Genomic DNA, 10,382 nt, shown 5'->3' with positions numbered 1-10,382 from the left:
AATGACCTATAGGATTTGCATTTGGTTCTGCATTCTGTATCTGTTGGAAGCACTACCCTGCCTATTGCCTGTTGTCCTTTGGGAAATGCTTTGGACAGAGATAGCAGTCCTGTGCCTCTCCCTTACCACTCCTCCCTTCCACTATTCCCCCATATTTTTATCTTAAATGGCTCTGAACTGGGTTATACGCTTTTGTGGGGAAGGTAGACTTGCCACCCCCACATTCTGTTTTTGCATTTGGGCCTTTCCCACAAAACCTATGAAAAAAGAAAATAATGTCTTTTGCTGTTTTTTGTCCTGTTACCTCAAGGAAGGCACATCATATGAGAACCATAAATCCTTGTTACAGAGGCCTAATCTGAGCTATCCGTGAGCCAAATTCAATGCTACAGTCACCATTCCTGGTGCTTGCTTTTTCTTGGGCATACAAACTAAAATTCCATTCCTCTCCAGCTCTACCTCCTCTGTGAGGTTTCTGTGCGAATGATAACGTTATGTAAACTATAGGTGCTGAAACAGTATTTATTGAATGACTGATGACCAAGGTAACAGTCCTATGTTTCATTTTACAGCTAGCAAAGGAGAGAGGAACTTGGTGCTTTAAGGGAAAGGTCCACAGCCCTGCTCATCTGCTTCCTCCAGCTCCAGTCATGTCGTTGGTAGCGTCTATGGCGGTGGTGCTGGTTGTGGGGAGTCAGCAGCTGAGTTTCTGCTTTCTTTGGTGTCTCTCTTGGTAGAAACAGCAGTATATGAAATCTTTCCTGAGAACACAGGGTTGGTGATGAGAGAGTTTACATTGGTGGCATTTGGGCTGATGAGGGTGTTGATGTGGGCAAAAGGGCTGATGCGTTTGATTTGGGGGAGAAGAGATAAAATCTGACTTTTTGTTTGTATCTCAGCATCAGAATTCTTGGTAGTTTGTAGGTGTTCTTGGGAGCCTTCTCCAAGTGTGTTGGACATTTCATTCTGCATGTAGTTTGTTATCATTTGAACCACTTTTGGTCCAATGCAACATTTTTTCTTCTTGCATTTCTGTATCTCTTTTTCATCCACGGCACAGTGGTCTTTGCATCTTCCAAAACCCATTAAACATCGTCTCAATCCGAAGTACTCTGCACAAAGAAAAGAGAAAACCATTGGGCTAAGGTTACTAGCTAGATGTGATGTTAAGACTGCTGAAGGGTGAGGCATAGAATAAGAGGGTGTTTATTAATGCTAAGTTTTAAGTACAGTGTTTAGGGATGTTGGTGGACCTGGCAGAGCAAGAAAGTCTTTGTACACCCCTGAGATCCAAAATAAATCTCTCTAGTCCCCCCCATTGAGTAACTTTAAAAATCTAGGGCACATAAAGGAAAGGAGAAAAGGGAATACATTTTTTTTTCTCCAGAATAGGATTTTAGACACTCCAACTTAGACACTTAGACATCTCAGACACTTACGGAGCATCGCTCTCTCCTCATGACCCTAGGAAATACCAGCAAGAGCAAAATCTGTCATAGAACTAATCCAAGAAAGACTTTCAAAAGAGATGACTAGGACTTTCAGGATGCTGACTTCTTGCCAAATCCAGTGGTGCATGACCTCACTCACGCTCCTTGACAAGTGCTTGACCTGTGGTTCCTGGGGCATGGTGTTCTATCATTTGTAGTCTCTCTGGACATTCTGTCCCTCAGAGGCCTTACTCATCAAAACAGCCTTGACCTCATCTCTATCCAGGGAACTCCCACATGGTTATCCATAGCTCTAAATTCTCTGCTCAGTTTAGTACTTCCTCTGCTGAATTTTTTTTTCATCCCAGTGTCTCACCTTTTTTCCTGAATCAAGGACATTCTCCCTCACTCTGTACTCTTAATGAGAACTACAATTCAGCTGATTTCCCATAAATAACAAGAAACTTATGTAGCACCTAAGATTCACATACATTTCAACATCATTTCTCTCCAGAGACAAAACAGTAAAATTCTTATATTTCAAGCAGCTACATTGATTAACCTGCTATACTAATGTGGAATTTGGGGCTCAAAGTGGCTAAGTGACTTTACCCAAGATGACACAGCCAAACTTGCTTATGTTACTGCTCTTCTCTTAAAGGTCCCAAGATAAAAACATTAGAAATATCTTGACTCTTTCGCTTTTTCTTCCCTGACCCTTGCCAGTTATTCTAAATATCAGGGTGATTCTTTTATTCTGAAACAAATTTTCATGCTTCTCTATTCTTTCCAAAAACAATGCCCAATCCTCTGGTTCAGCCTTTTGCCAAAATGTATTCCTAGATGCCCTGATGAGTGATTTGGGGGTTTCCAAGAAGACAAAGCCTGAGAAAATCTGAAAAAGTTGAGATGGAGAACGTAGACCTATTTACTGGATCCTTAGAGGAGATTTTTTGAACACAAGGGTAAGGACTTCCTCCTTATTATACCAAGGTATAAACTAATCTGAACATTTGCTTCAAGAGATGGTTTAAATTAGAAATAGAGCATAAATGAGGTATACTTGGCTGAGTGCCAGATGATAACGATGTGAGGGCAGGAAGGCAGCCTTTATATGTTGGATAGTTTCTGAGTACACAGAAAACATCCTGCTTTCTCTGTAGCTCTCTATGTATCCCCATCAGGCAGAGTCTAGGGTTGGGGCCTATGGGGATGCATGGGGGATGGTGCATGATTGAGGCAATAGGTAAAGTCTTCAGCCATCTGTTCGGGCATCTCCTCTTTCAGCATTACTGGGGTTCCCATTGTCATGGACAGGCAAATCCCTGCTTCCCCACACTGACCCCTTCTAAATGCAGGATTCCACATTACCTGTGTTCACCTGGTGCTGTAGCAGGAGGCTGGCAAAGATAGGAAAAAGGAGCTTCATGGCTGGGTGCCAGAGAGGAAGCCTTGGATCTGGGTTGGTGTTCTTGAGCTCCAGCCTTTATTGGCCTCTTCATGGCCTTAGGCCATGAGCAGTGAAGTGCAGCCAAAGCTCATAGCAGTTACGTTTTCACTGATTCTGTCCCAGAACAGCCTTTCTTCTGTACAACACATTTCCTGCTCTTGGTCCTGGGGGAAACATAAGACATATAAGATATGAAAGAAAGTGCATCCCTTCTTAATATGTGAGCATGGCAAGAGTAATATGTTTGTTTTTCTATTTGTCAGCTAATTATGCCTAAGGCACTTAACGTGGGAGAGTCAGAAGCATAGAAATTGCTATAACCATAGAGTCTCGGAGGATTGTCTCTTGTCTTTTTTGTACTGGTGTCTCCACTGTTAGTAGGGGCACTGGATCAACATCAGAGCTCAGTACATGCATGTTGAATGAGTTTGTTGGAGGCAGCTCCTGGCATAATTTTAACTTCTTTTATTGAAATATAATTGGACATATAACATATTTGTTTCAAGTATACAAGATAAAGTTTTGATATTTGTATAAATTATGAAATGATTGATAGTAAGTCTAGTTAACATCCATCACCACACTTTTAAGACTTACTCTCTAGCAACTTTCAAATATACAAAGCAGCATTATTAACTATAGTTACCATGCGGGACATTACACCCCTGGGGCTTAATGATTTTGTGACTGTGCATTTGTACCATTTGATGATCTTTACCCATTTTGCCCCCTAGCTCCTCCTCTGTACCTTGGCAACCAGCAGTCTGTTCTCTGTATCTATGAGTTCATCTTTTTTTTTGATGTTACATGTAAGTGAGATCATATGGTATTTGTCTTTCTCTGACTTAATTCACTTAGCATAATGCTCTCAAGGTCCATCCATTTTATTGCAAATGGCACTGTTTTCTTTCTTATGGCCAAATATATGCCATTATATATATTACATTTTCTTTGTCCTTCATTCATTAATGGACACTAAATGTTGCTTTCATGTCTTGCTATTGTAAATAATGGTGTAATGAACTTGGGGATGCATGTATGTTTTTGAGCTAATGTTTTTGTTTCTTTCAGAAAAATACCCAGAAGTGGAATTGCTGGATCATATGATAGATCTAGTTGTCATTCTTTGAGGAATCTCCATACTGTTTTCCATAGTGGTTGAATCAATTAACATTCCCACCAAAAGTACACGAGGGTCTTGTTTATTCCATATCCTCACCAGCACTTGTTATTTCTTGTCGTTTTGATAATAGCCATTCTAACAGGTATGAGGTGTTATTTCATTGTGATTTTGATTTGCATCTCCCTGATGATTAGTGATATTGAGCACCTTTTAATGAACCTCTTGGCCCTTTGTATGTCTCTTTGGAAAAGTATCTATTCAGATTCTTTACCCATTTGTTAATCAAATTTGTTGTTGTTGAGTTGTATGAGTTCTTTATATATTTTGGATGTTAACTCCTTATCAGATATATGATTTTCAAGTATTTTCTCCCATTTGGTAGGTTGCCTTTTCTTTTTGTTGATGGTTTCCTTTGTTGTGCAGAAGCTTTTTAGTTTAATATAGTCCCATTTACTTATTTTTGCTTTTGGTGTCAAATCCAATTTCTGTGGTATCAGTTATAACATCTCTTTCATTTCTGATTTTATTTGAATCTCTGTTTTTCTTGGTGAGAAGATTTGTCCGTAAACAAATTATCTTTTCAAAAAACCAGCTCTTAATTTCATTTATCTTTTCCATTGTCTTTTTATTGTTATTTCATTTATTTCTACTCCTATCTTTGTTATTTCCTTCCCTCTACTAACTTTGGGGTTAATTTGTTCTTCTTTTTCTAGTTCCCTGAGGTGTAAACTTAGGTTGTTTATTTGAGACTTTTCTTGTTTCTTAAGCCTGTATCATTATGATCTTTCCTCTTAGGACTGCTTTGCTGCATCATATATGTTTTGGTATGTTGTATTTCCATTTCCATTTGTCTCAAGGTATTTTTTAAATTTCTCTTTTTATTTCTTCTTTGACCCATTGGTTTTTCAGTATCATGTTGTTTAATCTACACATATCTGTGAGTTTTCCAGTTTTCTTCATGTAATTAATTTCTAGTTTCTATACAGTTACTGTCAGAAAAGATGTTTGTGCAGTGCCTGGATGGCTCAGTTCGTTAAGTGTCTGAATCTTGATTTCAGCTGAGGTCATGACCTCAGGGTGTGAGATCAGGCCGGTGTTAGGCTCTGCACTCTGCAGAGTGTCTGCTTCTTTCTCTCCCTCTCGCTCTCTTCCTGCTCATGCTCGCACAGTGTCTCTCTCAAATAAAAATAAATAGGTAAATAAAATCTTAAAAAAAAGAAAAGGTGTTTGATATGATTTGGGTCTTCTTAAGTTTACTAAGACTTATTTTGTGACCTAACATGATCTATCCTGGAGAATGTTCTATGTATGTTTAAGAATAATGTGTATTCTGTTGCTTTTAGATGAAATGTTCAGTATATGTCTGTTTAGTCTGTCTGGTCTAATGCCTAGTTTAAGCCCAATGTTTCCTTATTGATCTTTAATCCAGATTATCTATTCATTGATGAAACTGGGCTCTTAAAGTCTCCTACTATTATTGTATTGCAGTTTCTCCCTTTAAGTCTGTTAATATTTGCTTTATCTATTAGGTGCTGCTATGTTGGGTGCATAGACATTTAGAAATTTTATATCATCTTGTTGGATCACTCCTTCATCATTATATAATTACTTTCTTTGTCTCTTATTAGTCTTTGCCTTGAGTGTGTTTTGTTTGATATATAAGTGTAACTATCCCAGTTTTCCTTTAGTTTCCATTAGTATGGAGTGTTTTTTTTTTCATCCCTTCATTTTCAATCAGTGTGTTTACCTATATCTGAATTGAGTCTATTGTAGACGCATTTAGATGGGTCTTATTGTTTCATCCATTCAGCCACTTTATGTCTTTACATTTACAGAATTTACATTTAAAGTAATTATTAGTGGGCATGCACTAATAGCCATTATGTTAATTGTTTTCTGGATGTTTTGTTACTTCTTGGTTCCTTTCTTCTTGCTCTCTTCTTTTGTGACTTGACAGGTTTCTGTAGCGGTATGCTTAGATTCCTTTCTCATAATCTTTTGTGTATCTATTGTAGGTTTTTGATTTTTGGTTACCATGAAAGCTTACATAAAACAACTGATAACAGTCTAATTTAAATTGATAACAGTTTAAATTCAAATGCATTCTAAGGCTCTACAATTTCTCTCCCCTTCCCATTTTGTCCTTTTGATGTCAAAACTTATGTTTTTTATTTTGTGTATCCATTAACAAATTATTGTGGTTATGTTATTTTACTACTTTTGTTTTTTTAACCTTCATACTAGCTTTATAAGTAATTAACCCATCACCTTTACAACATTAAATTGTTCTGAACTTTACTATGTATTTACTTTTACCAGTGAAATTTATACTTTCATGTTTTCCTGTTACTAATTAGTTCCCTTTCATTTCAGCTTAAAGAAGTCCCTTTAACATTTCTTGTAAGGCTGGTCTACTTGTGATGAATTTCTTTAGATTTTGCTTATCCAGAAAACTCTATATTTCCATCAAATCTGAAGGACAATTTTGCCAGGTAAGTAGTCTTGGTTGGCAGTTTTTCTTTCAGTGCTTTTCACATATATTGTGCCACTTTACTCTGGCTTGCAGAGTTTCTGTTAAAAAAAATCTGCTCATTGTCTTATGGTGGTCCTTGTAGGTAACAAGTTATTTTTCTTCTGCTGTTTTAAGATTCTCTTTTTGTCTTTAACTTTTGAAACTTGAATTATAATATGCCTGGTGTGGGTCTCTTCGGGCTCATATTTTTTGGAACTCCCTGGGCTGCCTGCATCTGGATGTCTGTTTCCTTCCCAGGGTTAAGGAAATATTCAGTCATTATTTCTTCAAATAAATTTTCTGCCCTTTTTTCTTTCTCTTCTCTTTCTGGGACCCCTGCAATGTGAATGTTGGTCCACCTGGTATTATCCCACAAGTCCCTTAAGCTTTCTTCTTTATTTTTCATTCTTTTTTCTTTTTGCTGTTCTGATTGGGTGAGTTTCCACTGTCCTTTGTGGTCACTGATCCTTTCTTCCACTGCATCTAGTCTGCTGTCAAACACTCTATTCTGCTTTTCAATTTAGTTATTATATCCTTAAGCTCTGTGACTTTTACTCTGTAATTTTTAATATATATATTTTTTATTTCTTTGGTGAACTTCTCACTTTGTTCATCCATTCTTCTTCTGAGCTTGGTGAGCAACTTTATGACTGTTATTTTGAACTCATTATCTGGTAAATCACTTATCTCTGTTTCATTAAGATCTTTTCCTGAAGTTTTATTCTATTCCTTTGTTGGAACATATTCCTGTTTCTTCATCTTCCTTGACTCTGTGTGTTGGTTTCTATGCATTAGATGAAACAGCCACTTCTCCCAGTCTTGAAGGATTTGCCTCAAGTAAGAGATGAATCTTATTGTTCAACCTTACCTTGGCTTTGGTTGTCTCTCAAATCGTGATTGTCCAAGCAGCCTAATTTATTTTTAGTGACTACCAATAGTTGAGGTGTGACAAGACCTGTCAGCGTTCCAAAGGGAAGGATCTCAGTCAGCGCTTAGGTTCAGGCTGATTGGAAGCCTGACTCAAGCAGCAACTTTTAAAATACGTGAATATACTTTTTCCAGGAGGAGACTGGGAGATGGGCATTCCTGTCTGCTCCGTCTGCACTGAGCTCTAGGGAAATAGCCATTTGAGAGCTGTTTCTTTTTTTTGCTACCATACCACTGAACCTGTGAACACAAGCCTCACTGGTTACCAGAGCCAGGCTCTCAAGGGATGTGTCCTCTGGGTGGCAGACATGGAAGCTGGGGTGCAGATGTATACACAAGCTCCTTTCCTGGAGACACTGATGACTTGGGGTAGGTCAGAGGGAGAGCATGAAGATGGCACCTGCTGGTCTTCCTGGTCTCTGGAGAGGATTGCTGGTGCACCCTAGATGTGTGTTTAATTTGAAGCCTATCCCTCAGGCCACAACTGTGAAGGAAGCTAATAGGCCTCTTTCACAGAGAGACTGGGGATGCATTTCAATCTGATGTCACTGTGCTGTGCCCTGCAGGAGGGTGTAACTGGCTGAGAATTCTTTCTTCCTTTGTAACAGTCCTGCAGGCCCTGTGAGTGCAAGCCCTGCTGACTACCAGAGCCAGGTGATAAGAGATGTCCCCTGTGTGGCAGCTGCAAAAATCTGGGTGCCCTGTGAATACACAAGCTTCTTCCTTGGAGATACTTGTGACTCAGAGTGAGGCAGAGGGAAAGTAAAAAGATTGAGGCCACCGGCCTCTGTCCCCAGAGAGCATCTCAGTAGGCCTCTAGATGTTTTCCAAACCAGAAGCTCCAAGATAAGAAATAAGCTTCTTTCACAGAAAGGCTGTGCATGTATTTCAGTCTGCTGTCCCTGCATTGTGCTCTGTGGGTTTGGTAGCTAGCCAAGAACTGTCTCTCCATTTGTTACAATCCCATGAGGCCCATGAATGCAAGCTCTGCTGGTCATCAGAGCCAGGCAATCAAGAATTGTCCCTTGGGTGGCAGCCACAAAAACTGGGGCACCAGATGTAAAAACCAGGGCACAATACATGTGTATAAACTCCCCTCTGGGCAATAGTGGTATTCTGTAGCAGCAGAGGGAGAGAGCAAAGATAAGTGCCTTCCTCTGAAGTCTCTGGAGAGGATAACAGTTGGTTCTTAGAGTGTGTTTAATTAGAAGACTGCTTCTCAGCTGCAGCTCCGAAGATAAGCTGATAGAGCCCTTCACAGAGAGACTGGGCACCTCAGTCTGTTATTGTCCTGTGGGACCTGTAAGTGTAAGCCCTGCTGGCAACTAGAGGCAGGCAGTCTAAGGGTGTCCCCTGGGCAGCAGCAGCAAAACCTGGGGGGGCCAGATGCTGTACAAGCTCCTTTTTGGGAGATAGTGGTGAACTGAAGTGAGGCAGAGGGAGAGCACCAGTGTGGCACCCACCAGCGCCAGTCTTTGGAGAGTATTTCAGTAGTCCCCTGGATGTGTGTTAAAATAGATGCCTGCCATGCTGGGGGTTGGGATTTATAGGGAGATTGTGTCTCAGCCTCTCCTACCTACTTTAGTGTGTAGGTCCATTTGTCCAATGTGTAGGAGTTGTTCAGCTAGTCCCCCGTCCCTGTGGAAATTGTTCTGTATGTAGCTGTAGATTCAGTGTGACTGTGGAAGGAGGTAAGTTCAGGATCCTCTTACGTTGCCATCTTGAATTGGACCCTCCTTGCCTGTCTTTTGATTGATTAAATGTTTTTCACTTTAAATTTTTTCCCATCCCTTGTTTGGAAGGCATACACTATATTTACTTAATTGTTAACTTAGAAATTTTATTATACATACTCACCTATCGAAATCTAAAGTTAATTAGTATCTTTCTCCTCCTTATAAAGATTTAGAGCATTATAACTCCATCTCTCTGGCTTATTCACAATAGATATTGTGTATTTAGTTTTATATATATTTAGTATTATATATATATAAAATATTTGTTACATATATAAATATATATATATATATACTTTAGTTATATAATTTTTAACCTGACATCAATATTATTGTTTTATAAGCCAGCCTTTTCTCCTGATATTATTCCATGATCTGAAGTCAACTTTGTTGGATATGAATACAGTAACTCCAGCTTTCTTTTTCCTGGTGTTTGCATGGTATATCTTTTCCCACCCTTTTATTTTGAGACTATTTCCATACAAAATATATGTATATATTTATAAATAGCATATAATAGTTTAAAAATCCATTTATGTTAAATATATCATTCATCATTAGGGAAATGCAAATCAAAACCACAGTGAGATACTACTTCACACCCATTGGGTAGCTACTCTCGCAAACCCCAGAAAATAACAAGCGTTGGTGAGAATGTAGAGAAATTGGAACTCTTGTGCACTGTTGACAGGAATGTAGAATGGTGCAGTTGCTAAGCGTAATAGCATGGCAATTCCTCAAAAAATTAAAATAGAACTACCGTATGATCCAGCAATCCACTTCCGTGTATATGACCCAAATAACTGATAGCAGGGTTTAGAAGCTGTATTTATACACTCGTATTTATAGCAGTGTTATTCATGATAATCAAAAGGTGGAAGCAACACAAGCTACAGACCAATGAATGGATAAACAAAATTATGATAAATACATACTATGAAATATTATGCATATTTGAAAAGGAAGGATGTTCTGAAATGTGCTGTAACATGAATGAACCTTGAGGACATTATGCTCTATGAAATAAGCCAGTCACAATAAAGACAAATACTGTATGATTCCTTTTACATGAGGTACCTAGAGGGGTCAAATTCATAGATACAGAAAGTAGAAGTGTGGTTTCCAGGAGATGAGGGGAGGGAGAAATGAGTTATTGTTTCATGGGTAAAGAGTATCAGATTTGCAAGATGAAAAGAATTCTGGA

At 38.8% G+C, this 10,382-nt stretch overlaps 1 protein-coding gene across 1 annotated transcript; it reads right to left on the bottom strand.

The window, feature by feature from the left end:
* Positions 1 to 666: 666 nt before the first annotated feature.
* DEFB129 (defensin beta 129) lies at positions 667 to 2,859 on the bottom strand. The gene is made up of 2 exons (XM_026502908.3): positions 2,802 to 2,859; positions 667 to 1,112 (listed from the first exon to the last, which is right to left on the bottom strand). The coding sequence occupies exons 1-2, from the start codon at positions 2,857 to 2,859 to the stop codon at positions 667 to 669; spliced, it is 504 nt and encodes a 167-aa protein (XP_026358693.3).
* Between the last annotated feature and the right edge of the window lie 7,523 nt (positions 2,860 to 10,382).

This window comes from Ursus arctos, unplaced genomic scaffold, assembly GCF_023065955.2.
Source record: "Ursus arctos isolate Adak ecotype North America unplaced genomic scaffold, UrsArc2.0 scaffold_16, whole genome shotgun sequence".
NCBI classification, from domain to species: Eukaryota; Metazoa; Chordata; class Mammalia; order Carnivora; family Ursidae; genus Ursus; species Ursus arctos.
This window is presented reverse-complemented; position numbering and strand designations above follow the sequence as displayed.

Bases quoted from the DNA above. Each gene is read 5' to 3' on its own strand.
- DEFB129 (XM_026502908.3), bottom strand. From the start codon at position 2,859: ATGAAGCTCCTTTTTCCTATCTTTGCCAGCCTCCTGCTACAGCACCAG. The intron at 1,113-2,801 runs GTAATGTGGAAT...TTCTTTGTGCAG, and splicing joins ACAGCACCAGGTGAACACAG to AGTACTTCGGATTGAGACGA.